General features: G+C 39.8%; 1 protein-coding gene across 5 annotated transcripts in view; it reads right to left on the reverse strand.

Annotated features, from left to right (window-relative positions):
* The window catches only part of INPP4B (inositol polyphosphate-4-phosphatase type II B), a 270,218-nt gene that overhangs the window by 34,984 nt on the left and 208,557 nt on the right, over positions 1 to 26,677 (reverse strand). For all 5 annotated transcript variants that reach the window (XM_070757759.1, XM_070757756.1, XM_070757758.1 and 2 more), the window contains 2 exons: positions 13,810 to 13,950; positions 8,684 to 8,781 (listed from right to left, as the gene is read on the reverse strand). In XM_070757759.1, coding sequence (XP_070613860.1) covers positions 8,684 to 8,781; positions 13,810 to 13,950 — 239 coding nt within the window. The remainder of the gene's footprint in view (positions 1 to 8,683; positions 8,782 to 13,809; positions 13,951 to 26,677) is intronic.

Here is a 26,677-nt window from a genome sequence, read left to right on the forward strand (position 1 = left end):
AATGGCGAGTATTCTGAGCAGAGACAGGTTACAAGCGGTGTGCCACAAGGGTCTGTTCTGGGTCCTATTCTTTTTAATATGTTTGTGAGTGACATAGGGGAAGGTTTGGTAGGGAAGGTTTGTCTATTTGCCGATGACTCTAAAGTGTGCAATAGGGTTGATATTCCTGGAGGCGTCTGTAATACGGTAAATGATTTAGCTTTTACTAGATAAATGGTCAAAGCAAGGGAAACTGCAGTTTAATGTTTCCAAATGTAAAATAATGCACTTGGGGAAAAGGAATCCTCAATCTGAGTATTGTATTGGCAGTTCTGTGTTAGCAAAAACTTCAGAAGAAAAGGATTTAGGGGTAGTGATTTCTGACAGTCTCAAAATGGGTGAACAGTGCAGTCAGCTGTAGGGAAATCAAGTAGGATGCTTGGCTGCATAGCTAGAGGTATAACAAGCAGGAAGAGGGAGATTATGATCCTGCTATATAGAGTGCTGGTGAGACCACATTTGGAATACTGTGTTCAGTTCTGGAGACCTCACCTACAAAAAGATATTGACAAAATTGAACGGGTCCAAAGACGGGCTACAAGAATGGTGGAAGGTCTTAAGCATAAAACGTATAAGGAAAGACTTAATGAACTCAACCTGTATAGTCTGGAGGACAGAAGGAAAATGGGGGACATGATCGAAACATTTAAATATGTTAAAGGGTTAAATAAGGTCCAGGAGGGAAGTATTTTTAATAGGAAAGTGAACACAAGAACAAGGAGACACAATCTGAAGTTAGTTGGGGGAAAGATCAAAAGCAACATGAGAAAATATTATTTTACTGAAAGAGTAGTAGATCCTTGGAACAAACTTCCAGCAGACGTGGTAGATAAATCCACAGTAACTGAATTTAAACATGCCTGGGATAAACATATATCCATCCTAAGATAAAATACAGAAAATAGTATAAGGGCAGACTAGATGGACCATGAGGTCTTTTTCTGCCGTCAGACTTCTATGTTTCTATGTTTCTATGTTTCTATGTTTCTATATTCAGCACTAAAACTAAGTGGCAAGGGACAAAAAAAGTAACATTGGGTACATTCAGACAACTTAACATGGGAGTTTGGTAGAAGGTATGGGGCATCCATTCCAATTACCCAGCTACTGTGGCCTAGAGGTGGAGCTCTTGCCTCAGAATCAGGAGGCTGTGAGTTCAATCCTAGGTATAGGCAGACTAGGGCTTTCTGCTTGGGCAGGGATTTGGACTAGATGACCTGCAAGGTCCCTTCCAACTCGGTTAATCTATTAATCAGAATGAAGAAATCCTTGTTCATGCAATATTTGAAGAGAATCTAAACCGACATTCCTTTGGTTCTACCAGAATAAAAGGCAAGATAACATAAAGAGAGAGGTTTTATACTTCCACATACCACGGAAGGTGAAATGTTCTTGTACAGAATAAGAAAAGCAGAGAGAGAGATATGAAAGCTGGAGTAGCTACTGGGAGAACCTAAAGGAAGAATGTTACCTAGTTACATGTTACAGTAATTTTCAACCTTTTTTGAGCCGCGGCACATTTTTTACATTTACAAAATCCTGGGGCACACCACCAACCAAAATGACACCAAATGACACCGTAAGACACTCTCCTCTCTTTTTCCATCCCTGTCTCATCCCCCCCTTGTGTGTGTGTGTGTGTGTGTGTATACACACTCTTGAACCATTTCCAAAAACAAGTGAGGGCTGGGGTTTTTTTCTCTCTTATTCTTTGGGTGCTTTTTATCTTATGCTTTAAATCAAGAGTCACTTCTCTCTCTCTCTTTTGTTTCTCTCTCTTTCCTCTCATTCTCTGCCTCAATCATTTTCTCATTTCTTTTTTCCTCCCCTTTTTGCTCATTTCTCTCTCTCTCCCCCCCTTCCTCTCATTTTCTCTCTCTCTCTCTCTTGCTTTCTTTCTCTCTCTCTTGCTTTCTCTCTCTCTCTTGCTTTCTTTCTCTCTCTCTCTCAGCAAAAAGTTGCGAGACCGGAACCTGAGCTTCCTTCTTTGCGGCACACCTGACCATGTCTCGCGGCACACTAGTGTGCCATGGCACACTGGTTGAAAAACACTGACCTAGTAGAACAAGTAAAATTACGTGTTTTTCAGTGATGGAGCTCAGAGCCTGGTATCACCTTCTTGCTCTTGAGGACACTCCATACCTAACTGGATAAGTCTTATCAACCTAGTTTATCAGAACAGGGTGGAAAAAATTTGAACTGTGAAAAACAAATTTGAGAAAAGAGAAATGTGTTGCAATGTGAAATGAACTGAATTCCTTGTGAAATTATGCAGATTAATATGACGTCATGGGAGGTGTGTTATCTTCCAGGTCCTATATCCTGATTATGACAAACAAGTTGTTGTGTTTCCTTAATCAACAATATCTATTTCTTTCTAATAATTCATGTGATGATGGATGTTAATGCCAATAGAGACCCCGAATAGATCTGCAAAAATTATGAAGCCCGGGCAGGAAAGTGCTTCTGTTAATCCTGTGGCTATCATGACATGAGAAAAAAGAACAAGATCTTGTACTAGAGTGCCTTTTCTGGATTTATATTCTTCACGCATGAATAAACTCTGGCAAAATGTGGCCTTCATCTCACAAAGCCTGAAAAGGATGTATCTGGAAGAATGTCAAAGGCTCAGAATTGAACATAATGCCACAACCTGGGTTGAACAATACAAAAGGTAAGCATGAAAGGAAAAAAATGATTTAGAGGTTGGTAGAAAGCTATAATGGAAAGCTACTGGAGTTAGTACTCACAGTCTAGGGAATTTCTACACAAATACGGAGAAGACTTTTGCCAGACCCATCCTAGACTACTACTCATCTGTCTGGAACCCATACCACATCTCAGACATCAACACCCTTGAAAATGTCCAAAGATATTTCACCAGAAGAGCCCTTCACTCCTCCACTCAAAACAGAATATCCTACGAAAATAGACTAACAACCCTGAGCCTAGAAAGCCTAGAACTACGGCGCCTAAAACACGATCTGAGCATTGCCCACAAGATCATATGCTGCAACGTCCTACCGGTCAATGACTACTTCAGCTTCAACCGCAACAACACAAGAGCACGCAACAGATTCAAACTTAATACGAACCGCTCCAAACTTGACTGTAAAAAATATGATTTCAACAATTGAGTTATCGAAGCGTGGAACTCATTGCCGGACTCAATTGTGTCAACCCTTAACCCCCAACATTTCTCCTTTAGACTCTCGATTGACCTCTCCACGTTCCTAAGAGGCCAGTAAGGGGCGTACATAAGTGCACTGGTGTGCCTTTCATCCCCTGTCCAATTGTCTTTCCTTTCTCTCACTTATCATATATATTTTCTTTCTTTCATATATCCTCTCCTCTAAGTTCACTTTACCCTTATATATATTACTATATGTCTATTTTTCTTCCTATGTGTTTGTGTAGTGGACAAATGAATAAATAAATAAAAATAAAGAAATTGAAGAAGGCTGAACAGGTAAAAGTAACTGGAATCTTGGAAGAAATGGATCGTGTTATCCTTGAGTTCATGTTCAAGAGAAGGAAGAATAGAGAGAAGTCAAACCTGTATACTAACTTTCAGAGAAGTATATTTCAGTGAACTGAGGTGGAAGATAAATAAAATCCAGTAGTTTGTAATTCTGAAGGAGAAATATGTTTGGGAAGGATGGAAAATTTGTAAAACGCGATATTGAAACTGCAACAGCAAACAATTTATATTACAAAGAAAAATGAAGTCATCTACAGGTGTCAGACACAGATAAGTATTCTAAAATGCTGAAGAGAAAGGGAGATGTATAGAAAATAAAAGAAGAAACCTATAATACAAGGGGGATAGAAACCAGTCACCAGAACATCACAGAATGAACTGTAGATGAATATTGTACAATGAATTGAAACTTGCAATATATATTACATCTACCATCTCAACAAACCCTCTTCTTTGGTGGGTTATTGGGTGGCTATGTTAGAGGTAAAAAAGCAATTGCTGCCAACCTGCCTTCCATTGAGGACCTGTATACTGCACGAGTCAAAAAGAGGGCGGGGAAAATATTTACTGACCCCTCACATCCTGGACACAAACTGTTTCAACTCCTACCCTCAAAACGTCGCTACAGAACACTGCACACCAAGACAACTAGACACAAGAACAGTTTTTTTCCGAACGCCATCACTCTACTAAACAAATAATTCCCTCAACACTGTCAGACTTTCTACTAAATCTGCACTTCTATTCTACTAGTTTTTCTCATCATTCCTATCACCCATTTCCTCCCATGTTGACTGTATGACTGTAACTTGTTGCGTATATCCTAAGATTTTTATTAATATTGCTTCTTCATTGCTTATTTGACCCCTATGACTATCATTAAGTGTCATACCACATGATTCTTGACAAATGTATATTTTATTTTATGTACGCTGAGAGCATATGCACCAAGACAAATTCCTTGTGTGTCCAATCACACTTGGCCAATAAAATTCTATTCTATTCTATTCTATTTTTGGGATTGGTCAGGCAACTGGCAGAAACAAAGGACTTCAGCTGCTGGGAGATGTTGGGAGATTCCTGCCACATTCTGATGATGGAGGGCCTCTGCTTGCTGCTACATGTGCAACCTACTGACTGCTGCTTGGAGCTTGCTTTGGCAGCTTTCTATCTGAACAACCATGCTGGGCATTGGAACTCTAGAGGTATTGGTATTGGCTAAGGGAGGGAGGGAGGGGAATGACAACAGACACCATGGACATTCTGCCTTCCTTTCTATTGCTCCTAAAGATATTCTGGCTTCCAACTGCTGCTTGTGATTTATTTGTCGATGAGAAGGTTGACCTTGCCTGCATTACCCAGGCCTAGGTGTGGCCTTCTGGAAGTATCGTCATATGGGTTTTAGGTGTGGCATCATTTCAGACTCTAGAGCAGGAGTGGAAATTGGTGATTGTCATCTAGGAAACTCTTAGTCTCAGGAGTGGTGCAACACTCTTGAGTGTTAATGAACACTCCTGTTCATTAAGTTGGACTTGTACTGACTTATTGTACTGACTTCTCTGCTGCATTGCAACTTCCCAGTCTGAGCTCATTGAATTCATTCTGGGTTAGGAGCAATTCTCTATACCAGGGGTTCCCAACCTCAGGTCTATGGATTTGCACTGGGTCATGGCATGCCAGAAACTGAGCCACACAAACAAGCAAAGCCCCTTGTTAGTACAGGGTACATGGTTGTTAGGGATTGCCATTGTAAACTGCATATTGTACACTTGTACCAAACTTGTACTTAATGAGTTAATGTGCACTCAAAGAGTTAACTTGTACTTGAAGAGTTAATATTCAAGGCTGTTTCGTCACTTCCTCATTGAAGCTATAAAAGCTCATTATTCTGCTCAGTCACTTCCTTTTCACTTTGCCTGAGAGAGGGGGAGTTGTGTTTATGCTTCGTGCGTATCTTCTTGTATAAGCTTTGTGCTTATTATCTATATCAGTGTTTCCCAACCTTTTTTGAGCCGCGGCACATTATTCGTATTTTCAAAATCCTGGGGAACACTGAAAGGGGGGGGGGGGGCTAAAGAAAAGTTTGGACAAAAAAGCCCTCTCTCTTCCTCCCTTTCGCTCTATTTCTCCCTCTTTCTCTCTTTTCCTTCCTTCCCTTCATTCTCTCTCTCCATCCCTCTTTCTTTCTTCCTCTCTTTTTTGCTCTCTTTCTCTCTCCCTCCTTCCCTTCCTCTATGTCTTTCTCTCTCCCTTGCTCTCTCTCTCTGTCTCTCTTGCTATCTCTTTCTTGCTTTTTTCTCTCTCTCTTGCTCGCTCTCTCTCTTTCACTATCTTGCTATATGTCTCTTTCTTTCTCTTTGCCTCTCTTGCTATCTCTCTTTCTCTCTCTGTCTCTCTTGCTTTCTCTTTCTCTCTCTCTCTGTGCCTCTCTTGCTAAGTCTCTCCTTTTCTCTTGCTATGTCTCTCTTTCTTTTTCTCTCTCTCTCTGCCTCTCTTGCTATGTCTCTCTTTCTCTCTCTCTTTCTCTATCTCTCTTTCTCTGCCTCTCTTGCTGTCTCTCTCTCTTTCTTGCTCTGTCTCTCTTTCTCTGCCTCTCTTGCTATGTCTCTCTTTCTCTCTCTCTCTGCCTCTTATATGTCTCTCTTTCTCTCTCTCTCTGAGCTGACTGCAAGCGGGAGCCCTGACGGCGGCAGCTGGACGTGGTGCTGGACACCGTATATGCCAGGCACGCAGCGCCAGCATGTACGACGTCCAGCAGCACGTCCAACCACCACTGTCAGGGCTCCCACTTGCAGTCAGCTGAGAGAGAGAGAGAGAGCGATCCCTCTCGCCGCCGCCATCTCCCCCGACTGCCTGCGGCCGCTGCGGCCACCCCCCCCCCGCTCCCATCGGACACTTGCCGTCGAGAGAGAGAGAGAGAGAGCGATGCCTCTCGCCGCCGCCATCTCCCCCCGACTGCCTGCGGCCGCTGCGGCCCCCCCCCGCTCCCATCGGACACTTGCCATCGACGCCAGAGGAGCTCCAGCTGGGCGGGGCGCTGCCAGTACTTCCGTCCTGGGGCTCCCGCTCGCAGCTGTCCCCCGCCTCCTGCTCGATGCCGCGGTTTTCGGCGCTCTCCTGCTGGGCCCCAAAGAAAGAAGGCGGGAAAAAGGTGCGAAGAACGGAGCTCTCCTTCTTCCTGCCTTCCTTCTTTGGGGCCCAGCAGGAGAGCGCCGAAAACCGCGGCATCGAGCAGGAGGCGGGGGACAGCTGCGAGCGGGAGCCCTAGGACGGAAGTACCGGCAGCGCCCCGCCCAGCTGAAGCTTGGCGGCACACCTGGCCATGTCTCGCGGCACACCAGTGTGCCGCGGCACACCGGTTGGGAAACGCTGATCTATATTATATTTTGCTTTGTGCTTTTATCTTGTAATTGCTCAGTGCTTATTATTCTGTATTTGCTTCGTGCTTATTCTGGATTGTTTATATTTTGTTTATATGTAAATAATACTTATTTAACTAAGTCCGTGTCTTGGCTTTATCACACATCCACGCTCTGTTAAAATTCTCTGCTCGGTGTTGTCGAAGGTTTCATAGCCTAACCGAGACAAGCCAACACCCATTCTGTAGGATGCAGGCGATACTTGAAACCATGCCCCCTTCAGTCTGTGGACAATCTCCCTCAACGCAACTGGTCCCTGGTGCTCAAAAGGTTGTGGCCTCTGCTCTAGACTTATAAGTTTAGGGGAATTCAATCTACTTCCATTGGGAGTGTGGTCACCATGATAGCCACAGTCCTATCCCAAGTCATCCAGAGTTTCACATGGCACAGTAGTTACACACCATCTGCCATAGCTGTGTCTTTTCCTTGGTTATACAATAATTACACAATCGCAGAAAATAGACAGTTAAGAAGATTCATAGACCTGCTCTTTGAACATAATGTTTGAATAAGCTCTTCTGTCATTTAACTCAAGAAAATGCCAACAGTGTGTACATTGTTGCTACAAAGGATTTTGTCATGTCCTCTTAACACACCTTAACTCTCACATGTTTTTCAATGGGATGGCTGAGCTGCTATGGAAGTTATATAACTTGATGGTTGTGTGATTAATATGTTATTGTCTGTGTTATATTTTGCTGGTAAAAATCAAAACAAACATGAAGTAGAAAATTATTCACAATTAGTACCTGTCAAGATATGATTTCACTATTATTTCATGTAAACCTTCAGTTAATTCCACCAATACTGGTGGGAAATTCTATTTCAAGTGAGAGATTCAGGAGACAGAAAGGGCAGTGTTTGCAATAAAATAATAAAGAAACTCAAATTTATAAAACTTATAGGAATGATAGTACCTTATGTTGTGTTTGGGCTTGGGCCAGCCACATATGGGAGAGATGCGGCACAAAGTGAATGCGAAAGCCTGGCTGACAGCCAGGAAGACGTGGCAGACAGCCCCGAGGATGAGGCCACTGGTTCAGAGGAGTTGGCAGACAGCACACAGGACCCAGCAGACAGCCCAGGGGATTTGGCACGCAGCCACTCGGACAGTCTACCCTCCTTGGATTCCGATGCAGACCAGCTCATAGACATGCGTAGCCGGAGAGCCATGCAAAGGAGGGCTCAATTAAAGGACTATTACTGGTGATCAGAGTAGCACTTGGGCTGGGTGTGGTTCTCATAATGAGGGATGGGTGTGGTTCCCCTAATGAGGGCTAAAGGTATAAAAGGGAACAGAGGCAAAAGGCAAACTGTGGCTGTTTATCTGTGTGACTTTGTGGTTCCTGCTCTGAAGTTTCTGTTCCGTGCCTTTGGATTTCAACCCAGCCTTTTCAGGCAAGTGGGAGGTGAAACCTCTTGGACTTGCTGTTTGCTCTAAGATTCAAAGGACTCCTGAAACGTTTCTGCTCCATGCAGGTTGTCTTTGTTTGCTTTTTCCTGCACTTTGTATGTGGCTGACTGTCCGCCTTGCACTATAATTTATTCCTGACAATAAGGACTGTTTTCGTTAACCCTTTTTGTTTGTTTAATACGAGTTTGCTGATTAGAAAAGCATGTGTGTGTTTGATTTCTTTTCCCCGGACTGTTACTAATCGCCTGAGCCCAGTCAGGCAGAACACCTTATAGTTTATATGACAAATGTAACAAATTCAACATAATGAAGTTCTATTAAAATGCTTACAATCAGGAGGCATTTTTTCCATTAATAACTTATAATATTCTTTTAGCAGTTCCAGATTTTCCTGATTAAGGCTTTCTTGCAAGGAGGTATCTCCGAACCTAAAAAATCACAAACATATATAGGAAAAATAAGAACAAAAGTAGCATAAATGCAATAATGAACATGTAAACACAATTCAGTCAGAGAAACTGAACAATCTCAGCTTTATGTTTACTAATATCGGTTAATTATTTATAGCATTCTAAAGAAATGGTCTGTAGTATGTGTGTAGATGCGTCACGCACAGGCCACACCCATCTCAGCCCCGTGAAGGGAAAAAACCATAATGAAACATCACAAGAGGGCAATGTGATGTGGCAAGTTTGACACCTGTGCTATATAACGTGGATCATTGAAATAATCTGACATCAGTATTTTTAGTTTTGATTTTACTTCATCAGTTGAGATAGCATAGCTGCCCATTATGATATTTACTGCATAGTAGACTTAAAACTGGAGATATCACAACAAAAACAGTGTCCTAGGTTGAAAAATTAGTTGAGTAATGCTGGAAAGTCCTCAGTAAAATGTCTGTGGAAATATTGATGAAATAAAGCTCCAATGAGAACCCAGGTTGTTGGGGGCCATATGCTGACTCTGAAAACTGCTTAGAGAGGGCTATAAAAGCAATATAAAGCGATATACACCGGTAAATCTAAGTGCTATTGCTAATGCCAGTTTTATCCCATGGTGTGCTCTAGATTCCAGTCTCTAGCCAAATATTATCTGTACTGCTTTACAGTATAGTGTTTTGGGTTTTTTGGTCAGAATCTATCAAAAGAAGCCACACTGAAAAAACCCTTCACCTACTCTTGATAGCTGTTAACTTGAAATGCATGTAATGTCAGATTGTCTTTCTCAAACCTAGAGAGAATTGGTCTGAATGTATCATTATTTTTCCTACCCAATTGCAGTAACAAATACTCTCTTGTTTAGGTGACTAAACAAGAGAATAAATCAGACAGTTATAGTTGTTAAACACATTACTGAGTTCTCGTGAAATATTTAGGAATTTGTAGTCAATGGGGATCTAATTGAAAATGAAGTCTTCCCTGATATTATTTATTTATTGCAAATTCTGTCTATTCTTAGCCATCTTCTTCTGTATTCTGAAGTTGGAAGTGAGGTGGGTCAGAATCAGTGATGGGCTACCAAAATTTTTACTACCACACTGTGGGTGTGGCTTATACATTTTGTTTCAACATCTTTCAGTGCAAATTGGGTGCTCTGGGGCGGAGCTCCAAATTTTGCTACCGTGCTGCGTTTCTGACCGTACCTGTAGGAGCCCATCAATGGTCAGAATGCAGTTCTAAGTGCTATTTGAAGTAATTTTCTATAGAAGTATCAAATCATAGAAAACCCAACTTTTAACAAATACAGTGGTACCTCATCATACGAATTTAATTGTTTCCAGGAGGAGGTTCGTAAGGTGAAAAGTTCGTAAGATGAAACAATGTTTCCCATAGGAATCAATGTAAAAGCAAATAATGCGTGCAAATCCTTCAGGAAAATCCCAAACTTTAGAAGGGAGGCGAACAGAGGGCAGGGAGGAGCAGCTAAAGGGGGCGGGTGGAAGAAGCAAGGCTAGGCTAAAGGGTGAGTGGGAAGGAAGAAAGGCAAGGGGGGCGCCCCTCCCTTTTCTTTCTTCAAAAGACACCCTTTCAGTGCCTGCAAGCACGCTGTTCTCCTAGTTTTTAAAATGCAGTTTTTTCCCCTCCAAGCCACCCCTCCCTTTTCTTTCTTCAAAAAAGGAAAAAAAAAGAAACCCCTTCATCCCAGCAGCAGCGGCTTGGGTTCGTAAGGTGAAAATAGTTTGGAAGAAGAGGCAAAAAAATCTTAAACACCAGGTTCGTATCTTGAAAAGTTCATTAGAAGAGGCATTCGTAAGATGAGGTACCACTGTAATTCCAATGCCGACATGGCTGAGTAACATCTTGGCTTTCCATTCTTTGGCACAGCACAGAATAGAGAGTTAGAGGATATGACCATATCCTATAAAAGCCATTTAATGGATGTCACACCAGTCATACACAAAGTATACTTGTCTTGTTTTGTTTTGTTTTACCCTGGCCTAATGCCTTGCCTCAAAAATGCACTCCAACCCTATTGTTATTCAGCTTTATTTTGCATTGAAAATATTTATTTCATTATTACTATATAGGATTACTGTATTATTGTAGGATTGACAATTCTGACGTTTATTTTTACATAGATTTTTTTTCTTAGCACATTACAACAACATCTAGATTATTCTATTATTTTCAATTATGCATATTGATTCTTTAAAAACATTTAAAATATTGAATTAAGCTGAAGACGAACAAATACTATTTGAGAAGTATTAATTTTTTCATTATACATTCACTTAGTAAATGTCTAAATAGCTAAAAAACCATTCTAATTGGATCAACCTTATCCATCATAGTCTATTAAATAGGCTATTAATGTTTACATCTCCAAATGTTCATTATTGTTAGTACAATAATAGGATATATATTATGTACAATTTTTATTTGTTCACTCAATCAAGAACTTAGAATCATGCTTTTTTATCTGTCCTTCTTTGGAATAGGTTCTCATCAGTAATTTGGATAACTAAATCCCTGTGGATGTTTAGAAAATTGCTAAGCCTTGGCTATGTTACCAAGTTTTGGGAGAAGGGCTGTTACAACTCTCCCTCTAAATGAATAACGCTAGATTTTTAAAACATGTTTTGGATGGAATTATGTGTATTTTAAGAGTTTATAGTATTTTGGTTTAAAGTTTTGATGATAAAATATTTGTTTTAATCCTAATCTTGGAATGGTAAATTGTAGCTACGTAGAAGAAGTTAATTGGAATGGCCTACAAGTGCTCTATATTTAGCTGAAGATGTCAACATTTAGTTGGACCTAAAAATGGAAAAATCTGTTCAGATACACTGTAGCTGACCAACCAGCTGCTGAGACAAAAAAAGGAACTATTAGGCCAGACATGCTATTCAGATAGAATATTAAGAAGATGGTCCTTTTTTTCTCTCAAATGACTTGACTACATGCACCAAAGTTCCTGACAACAAGGATGTATCTTTCAGGGGATGGGTTTTCTGAAAAATGAAATAGTGCCTATTCAACTATCTAGCCAGTGGATTCTTGGTAGACACGGATAAATACTTAGTTTGTTTTATTAAAGTTATATCTTTCCAATTGTGTATTTGTATCCCTATTTTAATGTCAGTTTATGAATAGAAAAACCCAATCTTCACACTTTGTAGCTATTTTCCAATCTTCATTTTCTAATATATAGAATGTTATGCATTTTTGATGTGTATAATTTAATGTGTATACAGTAATTCAAAATACACATATACAGTGGTACCTCGCATACGAGTTTAATTCGTTCCAGACCCGAGCTCGTAAGTCGATCAACTCGCATCTCGAACGAAAGCCTTTAGACTTTGTTTTGCGCACCAAGATAACCAGAAGCAAGGAGATTCTTGCGCCACCTAGCGGAAGCTCGGCTCGTATCCCGAATTTGAGCTTGGGTGTCGAACAGAAATTTCGCTCGCGTCTCGGCTCGTAACTTGGAATACTCGTATGTGGAGCAGCTTGTATCTAGAGGTACTACTGTATTTGTATTTTTGTGTATTTTTTGAGTTTTAAACTGTATAGTTCCATGATGGCAAACCTATGGCACATGTGGCACGCGGAGACATATCAGAGGGCATGTGAGGTGTTGCCCTATGTCAGATCTAGTGGCATGCATGTGCTGGCCAAATGATTTTTGGCCTTGGGGAAGGCCATTGCTGCCCTCCGGAGGCTTCCCCAAAGCCTCTGGAGGGTGAAAAACTGCCCAATGGGCAAACTAGAAGTATGGTGAAAAAGACTTCCAGTTTGCCCTTTGGGTCATTTTTCGCCCTCGGGAGGCTTCAGAGAAGCCTCCTAAAGCCTGGGGATGGCGAAAAAGGCCCAATTGGAAGTTCATTTCTGAACTTCCGTGTAGCCCATTTGGCCATTTTTTGTGTTCTGAAGCTACAAGAGTCTGGAGGCTTCAGTGAGGCCTATGCTCGTGCCTGAGGGGAGTTCTGTGCATACATGGGGAGGAAGCACAGGGTTGTGCGGATGTGCAGGGAGAGGGCATGGGTCTGGACATGTATGCATGTGTGCATTCAAACCAAAAAAGGTTCACCATCACTGGTATAATTCCTATAAAAACCAACATGTTCCAGACTACCTGTTGTGATTCAGCCTGAGGCTGCTCAGGGACCAGCTGTGTCTCTGCTGGCTCCATGCCCGGAGGAGGAGGACAGCAAAGAGGAGGGGGCTGAACAGTCGGATGGGGGAGAGGAAAGTCAGGAATGGGACGAAGGAGAAAAGCATGAGAGCCCCGGGGGGGGCTCTCCCCAGCCAGTAGCTTGGAGTCATTAGGCGATGACGCACAAGCCGTCATTGACATGCGACAGAGACGTTCAGATCAAAGAAAGGAGCAATTAAAGAAGTATTATCAGCACTGAATTAGGAACAGCTGGGCTTGGGAGTGGTGCTCCTTAGCAGGGTTTAAAAGGCAGGCAAGCCCTTGAAGCCATGTGGAGTGTTATCAATTGGAGTTACGGTGATCTGCTTTGTTCTCATCGTCTCTGTTCCTGGCTTGTGGCCCAGCAGTTTGGAAGACCCGTGGGAGGTGTAGGTCTGCTATCTACAGCCTCGTCTTGGCAGCAAGAATCCTGTATTGCTGCATGGACTTTTGTCTTCGAGGATATATCTGAAGATACAGCGTTTTCCTGTTTGTAAGGACATTTTCTGTTACCTGTGTTTTTCTTGAATTTTATAAACTGCCTTTGCCTTTTACCGGTGTGTCTGGCTTCTCTTTTTGGGTTGGTCTTGGCTTCTGGAGTGACCCAGACAGAACACTACCTGTAGATTCTTCTGCTAATCAGGTATAGTTTATGTAGATATGAACAGAATGAATTTATCATTTCTCTTTACTTAACTGTATCTTCCCTAGGTAAGTTATTATAAACAATTATTTAATTATCTCATGGGATCTTAACATTATGGGCATTTTTTTCCTATCCACATATAAAACAACACATAACCCTGATGGTTTACCTTTCTGCAAGTGTTTGTTGCTCATTGATTCCAACATTAAAGAGGACCGGATAGATATAAAGCAGTTTCCCATCTTTAATCTCTTGAGGAAGCAACTCAAACATCTTTTCTGGAAGCTTTATTTCTATTATATAATGTTGCCTATGAAAACAAAGACAAAACTAAATTTGAGTTGTTTCACTTTTAAAAAAACAACAACTGTATTTTCAATCTGTTTTACTGCTAGGCTGATAGACAACAATATCTTTATTTAAAAAGCTAGATGTTTTCATAAATGAAGAAAAATCTTTTCTAATTACAAAAAAACCCATATCTATAAAATCCATCAGGACTCCCAATATCACACTGAAAGAAATCCAGAAAAATTGGAAGATGCAATGTTGTTGTTGTTCCATGGACTTGACATTAAGATAGAAAAGGCCTGCTAATTATGCTTCTTGAGCAGGGGTGTCAAACTCAAATAATTAGATCTGGTCTGGAAACCGCAAATGACCAATCCAAAGACCAGATGTAAGCTCTGTTTGCACTGGCAGAAGGCTATCAAAACAAACTAAAACAAAACAAAAGGAGAAATATTTCCTCTTTTGCATTTGAGCATACAAGAAGGGACAGGAAAGAAGAAAGGAAAAGAGGAAATAAAAAGAAAAAGAAGGTAAGAGGGGAAGAGGGGAAGGAAAAATAAGGAAAGAGGGGAAAGAAAAAGGAAGGAGAATGAAGAGCAAGGAAAAAAGAAAAGGAAGGAAGGAAGGAAGGAAGATTCGTGCAGAATGCAGCTGCGAGAGCAGTCATGGGCTTACCCAGGTATGCCCATGTTACACCAACACTCCACAGTCTGCATTGGTTGCCGATCAATTTCTGGTCACAATTCAAAGTGTTGGTTATGACCTATAAAGCCCTTCATGGCATCGGACCAGAATATCTCCGAGATCGCCTTCTGCCGCACGAATCCCAGCGACCGATTAGGTCCCACAGAGTTGGCCTTCTCCGGGTCCCGTCAGCTAAGCAATGTCGGTTGGCGGGCCCCCAGGGGAAGAGCCTTCTCTGTGGCGGCCCCGACTCTCTGGAACCAGCTCCCCCCAGAGATTAGAACTTCCCCTACCCTCCTTGCCTTTTGCAAACTCCTTAAAACCCACCTTTGTCGTCAGGCATGGGGGAACTGAGATATCTCCCCCGGCCTATATAATTTATGTATGGTATGTTTGTTGGTATGTCTGCTTAAAAATGGGGTTTTTAAACTATTTTAAATTTTAAATTGTAAATTATTAGATTTGTCAGGAACTGTTTTTATTGTGTTGGGAGCCGCCCCGAGGTCTACGGAGAGGGGCGGTATACAAATCTAATAAACAAATGAATGAATAAATAAATAAATAAATAAATAGATAGATAGATAGATAGATAAATAGATAAATAGATAGATAGATAGATTAGATAGATAGATAAATAAATAAATAGATAAATAGATAAATAAATAGATAAATAAATAAATAAATAATAATGAGAGTGAGTGAGGGTTTCAGGGAAGTCCTGCCTTAGCACTTGGCCACCACAGCTATCCCCAACATGACTGATGTTGAGCTGGCCAAGCCCACATGCTCCCGAACCCTCCAAAGTTAAACACACCCCTGATGCGGCCCTCAATGAAATTGAGTTTTGACACCCTTGTGCTTGAGCGATGGAGACCACGACAGAGGGATATTGAAGATCTACCACCACTACTGCAACAGGGATATCGTATCTGGAGTGCGACTATCTTGAGGTGAGCCTGGGATAACTTGGGATATGCTTGTGGATGTCATGATGGCCATGATCCCCAGAGCTATTTCCAAGGCCAAATCCAGAGATAGCAAATTGAAGTCTAGCTTGGCTAGAAAAGCAACAACAATCCCAACTGATCCTACAAATCCAATCTCAAACACAGTCACACTTTCAGAAGTTTGGGGAACCACAGCCCCTGAAGGCCAATAGAGATTTCTCAATGACAACTGCCACTCCGCCTCTCCTGTTCTGCAGCCTTGGTTGATACCAGAACCAAACCCAGATGGACACATTTTTGGTTATTTCATATGTAACTGTATTGCTCATTTTACAAGTGTTAATTATTTCACATACTATTTATATATTAGATATTACAGTTCCTTCCATAAACAACAGTAAATATCTTGATATTTAGAGCATAATTCCCTAAAGCATCAATGATCCTTCTGAAATTGACCATTTACAATCAATTTTTCTTTAGAACATTAGGGCTGAGAATGAGATATCAGAAATAGATGCAGCATTTGAATAGATAAAAGAAAATAGTGACAAAAAAAGCAAACTTGGCAATTTACTAAGTATTCAATACCATTGATCATTTTTTTACTTCTTTGTTAAATATGAATCTTTTCAAAGCTGAATAACTTTCTTTGCACCCCTCATGAATCAAGATCCATAACACTTTATGTTCTATATTTATTTATTTGTTGGTTAGATTTAACAATTAACAAATATAGAAAATTCGTATTTGTTAGATGCTAAAGATAGACACCAAAAGAAAATGTACCACTCTACATGTAGAAATTGTTGTACAAGTATACCAATTTTTTTGTAGATTTCATATCAAAATGAAGTTATAGAAAAAATCCAAATTGTGAACATTTGTGTTTTAGCAAATACCACATCAAGGAAACAACAATAAAGCTATTAGAACTTTAGTGAAGTGTCTGGAATAATTATTTCCAGACTGCTAATAGTTCCATATTGCAAAAAAAGTTTTCTGTTACATTCAAGGCAGCTTGGTTTAGTTTAGAACTAAGACGCCTTAAACAAGATCTAAGTATTGCCCACAAGATCATATGCTGCAACGTCCTGCCTATTGGCGACTACTTCAGCTTCAGCCACAACAACACAAGAGCACACAACAGATTTAAACGTAATATTAACCGCTCCAAACTTGACTGTAAAAAACATGACTTCAGTAACCGAGTTGTCGAAGCGTGGAACTCATTACCGGACTCCATAGTGTCATCCCCAAACCCCCAACACTTTACCCTTAGATTATCTACGGTTGACCTATCCAGATTCCTAAGAGGTCAGTAAGGGGCGAGTACAAGTGCACTAGAGTGCCTTCTGTCCCCTGTCCTATTGCTCTCCTATATCTCCCATACCTTTCTTCTATTCCTATATCTCTTCTTCTATTCTTTCATTGATATGTTCTATTACTATATCTTCTTTTCTATTATTTGTTAGATATATTTTACTATGAGTATCTCCTCTATAACCTTCATCATGTATTTTACTATGTGTATATAGATATATACCCACAAAAACCCTCATTGTGTATTCGGACAAAATAAATAAATAAAATAAATAAATAAAGAATGAGGAGAGAGAAATGGGAAGGCAATCTTACTGCCACTTCTGAGTCTCTTGGCAGATTTTGATACCATTTGATAACTTTCAGGAATACTTCAGGGAGCTGTAGTTTGGATTCACTGTTTTACAGCCTACTTCTTAGTACGCTGTGAAAAAGTTATATGGCTGCACTCACTTTGCCATTAATAACCTGTTACCACACTTTGTCATTAATAATTTAATGTTACTTAGCCATATTTCCCCTTTCTTGTGAGTTTAGACAATTCTAGAGCCTCTGAATGTCTCCAAATTATAAATGGTGGATATGGAGGAATAAGCTATTAATGTCAACAAAATAGAATTGTTTCAGTCCAAGGAATGGACTTCAGGATTTGAAGACTTGTAGCCTGCTTTAACAGTCAGATTTGCAGTCAACATTGTACACGTGCACATTGTACATGTAGTGTATAGCCCCAAAATACCTGTAGCAAGATTGAGTGATTTTGGTAATAAATCACGGACATACCTACTTAGAGACAAAATATTTGGCTTGGTGACTTTATAATTGCTTCACTAATTACCAGTTGCTGGATCTAATTTAATAAATTTACATATAAAACCTTTCCTTGCTGAGCTTCGAGCTATTTACAAGATCACCTACTCCTGCATATTCATCTTGTATTCTCAAATTATGAATGAGGTGCCTGCTGGATGTTTGACATTACCAATTAACTTTGTTTTTTCCCCATGATACATACCATGTTGCTGAACTCAGTATGGATTAAGTCTTGTTACATTGCAAAAGGGACTAAAAGTATATTATTATTATTATTATTATTATTATTATTATTATTATTATTATTATTATTATTAATTAGATTTGTATGCCGCCCCTCTCCGCAGACTGGGGCGGCTCACAACAGTGACAAAAACAATATATATTGACAAATCTGATAATTAAAATCTAAGATAACAATTACACATTTAAAAATCTAAAAGCAAGGAACCCCAATATAAAAACATGCATACAGTCATATCATGCACTAGAACTACATAGGCAGGGGGAGATGTCTCAGTTCCCCCACGCTTGACGACAGAGGTGGGTTTTAAGGAGTTTACGAAAGGCAAGGAGGGTGAGGGCAATTCTAATCTCTGGGGGGAGTTGGTTCCAGAGGGCCGGGGCCACCACAGAGAAGGCTCTTCCCCTGGGCCCCGCCAAACGACATTGTTTTGTTGGTGGGACCTGGAGAAGGCCGACTCTGTGGGACCTAACCGGTCGCTGGGATTCATGCGGCAGAAGGCGGTCTCGTAGATACCCTGGTATGTATTAACCCAGCTCTTTTAACAATTTACTTTTGAATATTAAGCATTGGCTGATTTATTTTTCAGTACTTAATATTTCTTGTTTTTAATTATTATTATTATTGGCTTTTTATGCTTTTGTAAACTACCTATTGTGGATCAATTAAAGAAGTGGGCAGCATATAAGTGTTTTACATAAAAAAGAGCAAAGGTCACACATGATTTTGAAAAGGGGTAACTGAGGGCTCATACCATATCATATTAAAAAATATTTTGAGATAAAGCCATTGCCTCAATTAATAGTCTAGTATTATTAATTCCCTGATGGTTTCATAAATCCAGCCTAAAGGCTCCAAGCCAATAGAGCAATTAATGTTTTAGTAATCACATTTATCACAATTTGGTTTGTAATTCATGATACACCTTAGAAAAAATTATTAGATAAGCTCAGTAAATAAACAACATAGATCTTATAAGTTAAAAGTACCTCTAATAAAATATTAAAATTAAAAATTAAAATACTATATAGTGCTTGTAATAATAGGAGTCCACCATTGTTCTGTCAAGGTCTCTGGTAGAAAACTCCCAAAAATTCACAGATACAATTTCAGACACACACACGTTTGAAAATTCAAAACAATGTTCTTTATACCGAAAATCCAAATAAACTAAGCCCTCTTTTTGTATAGCAAAGAGCACTCGTCTCCAAACAAACTGGTAATTTGTACAAGTCCCTTATCAGTTCTGAGATACTTAGCTTGCAGCTGTGAGGCAATTCACAGTCCTTCTTCTTTCACAAAGTGAAACACACTTTGCTCTGGTTTAGTTTCAAAACGGGGAAAAATCAGCACACAAAGGTCGAAGTCAGCAAGGCAGGCATGAAACACAACGATCAGATAATCCTCCACAATGGCCAAACCTACAGGCTGCTATTTATAGCAGCTTCACTAATTACCACAGCCCCACCCAACCACAGGTGGCCTCATTTTCTTTGATAATAATCTCTCAGTTGTTGCTGCCTATGCATCGCTATCCGCATGCGTGGCTGTATCATTAACTCTTGTTCTAAATCCAAGGAGGAGCTAGATAATTGATCTCCTTCTGAGCTATCTGCCCCACTCTCCTCCTCCCTGTCACTCATGTCTTCTTGGTCAGAGGAGCCTTCATCAGCAGATTCCACCGGGAGCAAAACAGGCCTGCGGCATGTGGATGTCTCCCCCACATCCACAGTCCTTGGGGCAGGAGCTGGGCCAGAGTTAACCACAACAACCACTACTCTGTTTACAGTGCTGGTAGTCCTCAAAGTGCAATCACAGTTGAGCCCAAAATTGTGGTCGCTAAACAAGATGAAATTAATAAATGAAATTTGCCCCATTTTATGACCTTTGTTGCCAGTAGTGAAGTGAATCACTTAAGTGATTAAGTTAGTAACATGGTTGTTAAGTGAATTTATTTATTTAATTAAATATATTTATTTAAATTAGTATGCCTCCCACTCCCTGAGGATTCAGGGAATCTGGCTTTCCCATTGATTTTGCTTATCAGAAAGTTGCAAAAGTTGATCACATGATCTGGGGACGCTACAACAGTCATTAATGTACAGTGTTCCCTCGATTTTCGCGGGTTCGAACTTCACGAAAAGTCTATACCACGGTTTTTCAAAAAATATTAATTAAAAAATACTTTGCAGTTTTTTCCCCTATACCACGGTTTTTCCCGTCATATGTCATCGCCAAATTTTCGTCCACATTTAATAAATATTTTTTAAATAAACTTTAATAAATAAACATGGTGAGTAATAATCTAAATGGTTGCTAAGGGAATGGAAAATTGTAATTTAGGGGTTTAAAGTGTTAAGGGAAGGCTTGTGATACTGTTCATAGCCAAAAATAGTGTATTTACTTCCGCATCTCTACTTTGCGGAAATTCGACTTTCGCGGGCGGTCTCGGAACGCATCCCCCGCGGAAATTGAGGGAACACTGTATACCAAATTGTCAAGCACCCAAATTTTTATCATGTGATTATGGAGTGGCTGCAATGGTTCTATGTGTGAAAAATGGACATAAGTCCTTTTTTCAGTGCTACTGTAACTTTGGTCATTAAATGACTGTAAGTCAAAGACTGCATACAGAATCAAATGTAGTGAGATGGAAAATTAAATCCAGTAAAAATTGTTAGAAAAAACTTGCTTCCTTCTACAAATTTAGAAAAGGTAAAAGATAGATACCAAGGGAATAATTATTGTTAAAATCCTTGTTTCTAAAAATCCAATATAAAAAAACCCCACAAATTCTCTGGTGCACACAAAATAATAAACCATTAGAAAGGTACCCAGAACTGTAGAAAACACAAGGTAGCAATGTGTCTACACTCCATAATTTAGAAAAAAACATTTTAGGGATATACAGTGATACCTCGTCTTACAAACGCCTCGTCATGCAAACTTTTCGAGATACAAACCCGGGGTTTAAGATTTTTTTGCCTCTTCTTACAAACTATTTTTACCTTACAAACCCACTGCCACCGCTGGGATGTCCGACCTCTGGACTTCTGTTGCCAGCGAAGCACCCGTTTTTGTGCTGCTGGGATTCCCCTGAGGGTCCCCTCCATGGGAAACCCCACCTCCGGACTTCTGTGGTTTTGTGATGCTGCAGGGGAATCCCAGTAGAAGAATCCCAGCAGCGCAAAAACAGGCGCTTTGCTGGCAACGGAAGTCCGGAGGTGGGGTTTCCCAGCAAGGGGAGCCTCAGTGAAATCACAGCATCGCAAAAACACAGAGGTCCGGAGGTGGGGTTTCCCATGGAGGGGAACCTCAGGGGAATCCCAGCAGCGCAAAAATGGGCGCTTTGGCTGGCAAAAGGGATAAATTTTGGGCTTGCATGCATTAATCACTTTTCCATTGATTCCTATGGGAAACATTGTTTCGTCTTACAAACTTTTCACCTTAAGAACCTCGTCCCGGAACCAATTAAGTTTGTAAGACAAGGTATCACTGTATTAGCATAGGTATGATCTAGTGTCCATTTATAGAACACAGGAAAGAAATTATAGGCAATCTATAAACAAACATGTTTACTTCCTTGAAAGCACCTAGACCCCAGTGCAGAAATATATTTTATGTAACTTTAGAAACTGAAAGAAGTTTCAAATTATTTGGAATACAAAGAAAATAGATAAATGAAGTCAGTATTTCAGATCTCTCTATTTCCCAAGAAACCAGACCTTGAACACACTCACTGATTACTGACTTTAAAGTTTCCCTTTTTCCTAAGTTCAGTTTGATTATTTTCAATTGAAAATCTAAGAAATATCATCAGGTGATCTATAAACTATAGCCTGCAGAACTGGAGCGTGATAATGGGATTCTTCAATACTGTTTCCTATTACTATTAATCTGATCATCTGGTAATATCTAGTATCAGATTTTTTCATGACTGAGATTAATTAATTTTTGTTTTTTTGCAGAAATTCCAAGACACTCAGAATTTCCTCATTTGAATTATAAATACAGTTGCACCAACACAAACATAGTAATCTGTTTGTTATCCACTGTGTGTTTGTGGATCACAACAAAGAATCTTTATAAAGACTTGGCAATTTCAAAGTTATAAGATATTCTCTGGGGAATCCAGGGCATGATACCACGATCTTTCGAGACTGAAGGATATCAATGCAAAAAAAGAGAAGTTCTTCATTATTAAAGATTATTGTTTTAATTATTATTATATTTGACCTCACCAAACATATTTTCCACATGTAGTAAGAAACAGAAATTGAAGGCAAGGAAAAATATAAATTTAAAACAAAACCAAAAGCTAAAATTATTTCCCTTTTTAGCATTAATTCATGTTTATTTCTCTGTCCCTTTCCATACAAAGTATGTGGTAGCATTTAGAGTATTATAGTTATCTTGAAACATTTAAATAGTGCCTATGTTTGGACCTGATTACCAGTAAATGAGCAGTGTCCCTGGCTGATAGGCTGGACTGGGGAATTTTTTTAAAAAATCTCTTGAGAAGGCTAAACAAACTACTTCCACAATACTGACCAGAAAAATTCATGGACATATTCGTATAGAGATCAAGAGCTAGACTCAGCTTGAACAAACTTTCTATTCAAACTTATTCAGCTCTAATTATCATAGTTCCCTCTAAGCTGAGCAGTGAGCAATCGCTCACTTAAAAATCATCATCAACTCAGAGTTTTCCAAACCTGCCCAGAAGCCGAGAGGGAAAGAGTGAGAGGGAAGGAGAGAGAGAGGAAGAGAGAGAAACAGATAGAAAAAAGAGAGGAAGGAAAAGAGAAAGAAAAAGAATGGGAGTAAGGAAGAGAGAAAGAAAATCAAAATCTAGTTTGAAACTAGCTCAACTATTTAAGTGGCATTTTGATATTGATAGAGTTGCCCTATTATGAGCTCACTGTTATAGACACACAGTACAGTATTTTATTTTGAAATTCTCTGAGGCAAAACAGGGTGGGTTTTTTGTTTGTTTGTTTGTTTATTATTTCTGTGCCGCCCAGTCCTGAAGGGACTGCCGCTCAGACACTATACTTTTCCGCCCACCCACCCCAAAAATTAGAGGGAACACTGCTAACTATATAGTATTTTGAATGTACAGTATATTGTTGCTAATGTTCTTGTTAATTCTATTTATTTTGTACTTTTTAATGCCCTGTACTGTGTATGTGTGTAAATACATTTGTCCTGCAAAGCAGAATTGGTTCTTTTATATTTTGAAGATGTTGTGTAATGCTGAGTGAGTCTGCAAAATTGAGAGTTAGAGTAGAAAGGAGATAGAAGTGAATTCCTGGAAGCCTCTGCCTTTTACATTTCCCCTAGCTTTATTTTATTTATTTACTTTTATTTATTTATTAGATTTGTATGCCGCTCCTCTCCGAAGACTCAGGGTGGCTCACAACATAGACTCCAAGATCCCATGAGCAGAGAAGAGCAAAAGGACACTAGGATATAAAGACAGCTGTATTAAATGAATGAAACGAAGCTATCTTGCATACGTTTCAAAATGCATTGATATTTAAAGTGGAGAGAGGGAAAGAGATAGAAGTATAGCAGGTACGGCGGAGAGAAGAGAGCAAGAATGTCTTAAAATCTGGAGCTATACTTCTCTTTTCCTTTCTGCTTATGAACTGGAGGACTGCTGCTTTGATCAAGAGGCCTAATTTAGGTTTTATTTTATAGTTTGGCCTGCCATGGTTTCACAACAGTGTCATTTTCTCAGGATAGAATACACCTAGATATTTATTTATTTATTTATTTATTTATTTATTCATTCATTCATTCATTCATTCATTCATTCGTCCAATACACCAGTGATTTTCAACCTTTTTTGAGCCGCGGCACATTTTTTACATTTACAAAATCCTGGGGCACACCACCAACCAAAATGACACAAAATGACAATCTAAGACACTCTCCTCTCTTTTTCCATCCCTGTCTCCTCCCCCACTTGTGTGTGTGTGTGTATACACACTCTTGAACCATTTCCAAAATTAAGTGAGGGCTGGGTTTTTTTTCTCTCTTATTCTTTGGGTGCTTTTTTATAATATGCTTTAAATCAAGAGTCACTTCTCTCTCTCTTTTGTTTCTCTCTCTTTCCTCTCATTCTCTGCCTCAATCATTTTCTCATTTCTCTTTTTTTCCTCCCTTTTTCGCTCATTTCTCTTGCTCTTTCCCCTTTTCTCTCATTTTCTCTCTTTCTCTCTCTCTCTTGCCTTCTTTCCCTCTCACTCTTTCTTTCTTTCTCTCTCTTTCTTTCTCTCTCTCTCTCTCAGCAAAAAGTTGCGAGATTGGAACCTGAGCTTCCTTCTTCGTGGCACACCTGACCATGTCTCGCGGTACACTAGTGTGCCTCGGCCCACTGGTTGAAAAACACTGCAATATTGTATTGTATTGGCAGTTCAGTGTTGGCAAATACTTCAAAAGAAAAGGATTTAGGGGTAGTGATTTCTGACAGTCTCAAAATGGGTGAACAGTGCAGTCAGGCGGTAGGGAAAGCAAGTAGGATGCTTGGCTGCATAGCTAGAGGTATAACAAGCAGGAAGAGGGAGATTATGATCCCACTATATAGAATGCTGGTGAGACCACATTTGGAATACTGTGTTCAGTTCTGGAGACCTCACCTACAAAAAGATATTGACAAAATTGAACGGGTCCAAAGACGGGCTACAAGAATGGTGGAAGGTCTTAAGCATAAAACGTATCAGGAAAGACTTCATGAACTCAATCTGTATAGTCTGGAGGACAGAAGGAAAAGGGGGGACATGATCGAAACATTTAAATATATTAAAGGGTTAAATAAGGTCCAGGAGGGAAGTGTTTTTAATAGGAAAGTGAACACAAGAACAAGGGGACACAATCTGAAGTTAGTTGGGGGAAAGATCAAAAGCAACATGAGAAAATATTATTTTACTGAAAGAGTAGTAGATCCTTGGAACAAACTTCCAGCAGATGTGGTAGATAAATCCACAGTAACTGAATTTAAACATGCCTGGGATAAACATATATCCATCCTAAGATAAAATACAGAAAATAGTATAAGGGCAGACTAGATGGACCATGAGGTCTTTTTCTGCCGTCAGACTTCTATGTTTCTATGTTTCAATACACAATACATATGGAAGAGAATAGACATGAAGTAATATATATAAAGATAATATGTAAAAATAGAGGAGAAGATATATGAAAGGAAGAAAATATATATGAGATATGAGATAAAGGAAAGACAATTGGACAGGGGACGAAAGGCACACTAGTGCACTTATGTACGCCCCTTACTGACCTCTTAGGAACCTGGAGAGGTCAATATCTCCATTATGATCCATGTAGGTTGTAGATACTCCTTACAACAATGTTGATGTCTAGGCCTATGTCTTGTGCAAACAAAGCTTTAGCCCCGTGAGAACTCAGTTTAGTCTGTGTGGACAAGCCAGCTGTGAGAATAAGTTCCAGCAATAATCTGTGTTAGAAACAGAAACATAGAAGACTGACGGCAGAAAAAGACCTCATGGTCCATCTAGTCTGCCTTTATACTATTTCCTGTATTTTATCTTACAATGGATATATGTTTATCCCAGGAATGTTTAAATTCAGTTATTGTGGATTTACCAACCACATCTGTTGGAAGTTTGTTCCAAGGATCTACTACTCTTTCAGTAAAATAATATTTTCTCATGTTGCTTTTGATCTTTCCCCCAACTAACTTCAGATTGTGTCCCCTTGTTCTTGTTTCACTTTTTAAATTAAAAACATTTCCCTCCTGAACCTTATTTAACCCTTTAACATATTTAAATGTTTCGATCATGTCCCCCCTTTTCCTTCTGTCCTCCAGACTATACAGATTGAGTTCATGAAGTCTTTCCTGATACGTTTTATGCTTAAGACCTTCCACCATTCTTGTAGCCCGTCTTTGGACCTGTTCAATTTTGTCAATATCTTTTTGTAGGTGAGGTCTCCAGAACTGAACACAGTACTCCAAATGTGGTCTCACCAGCGCTCTATATAAGGGGATCACAATCTCCCTCTTCCTGCTTGTTATACCTCTAGCTATGCAGCCAAGCATCCTACTTGCTTTTCCTACCACCCGACAAGATTCCCCACACAAAGCCAGAGTTCTCCATGGGTTGTGCATGTAAAGCTGAATTGCTGCCAGAACGTGTTCCTCCTGGGATTGAGTTCTAGCAGGACTCCAATTTATGTACAGGAAATAATAAATGGGAGAAGAAACTCACATAATGCTAAACTGACACTTGCTGAACTGATAGCTCCTTCATTCACTGGAACAAAGGGTAATGGCTCATTAATTTTATTCAGGGAGTGCATCACACCCAAAAATCATTTATCATTTTAAAAGGCTGTGCCACTATAGGGTTTGGAAACTCTGCAATAATATTTAATTGCACTGATGTAATCTATGCTAGCTGCTCTTACAGGGGTTTGAATGGAATAGAGTGGAGTGCAAGACAGCTATGGCTCCCCCAGAAACAGAACATTTGTTTAAAAAATTAATGGAACTCCACTAACAGAAGGTCCCACATTTGGAATACTGTGTTCAGTTCTGGAGACCTCACCTACAAAAAGACATTGACAAAATTGAACGGGTCCAAAGACGGGCTACAAGAATGGTGGAAGGTCTTAAGCATAAAACGTATCAGGAAAGACTTAATAAACTCAATCTGTATAGTCTGGAGGACAGAAGGAAAAGGGGGGGACAT

The sequence above is a fragment of the Erythrolamprus reginae genome, chromosome 7 (genome assembly GCF_031021105.1).
Source record: "Erythrolamprus reginae isolate rEryReg1 chromosome 7, rEryReg1.hap1, whole genome shotgun sequence".
Taxonomy (NCBI): domain Eukaryota; kingdom Metazoa; phylum Chordata; class Lepidosauria; order Squamata; family Dipsadidae; genus Erythrolamprus; species Erythrolamprus reginae.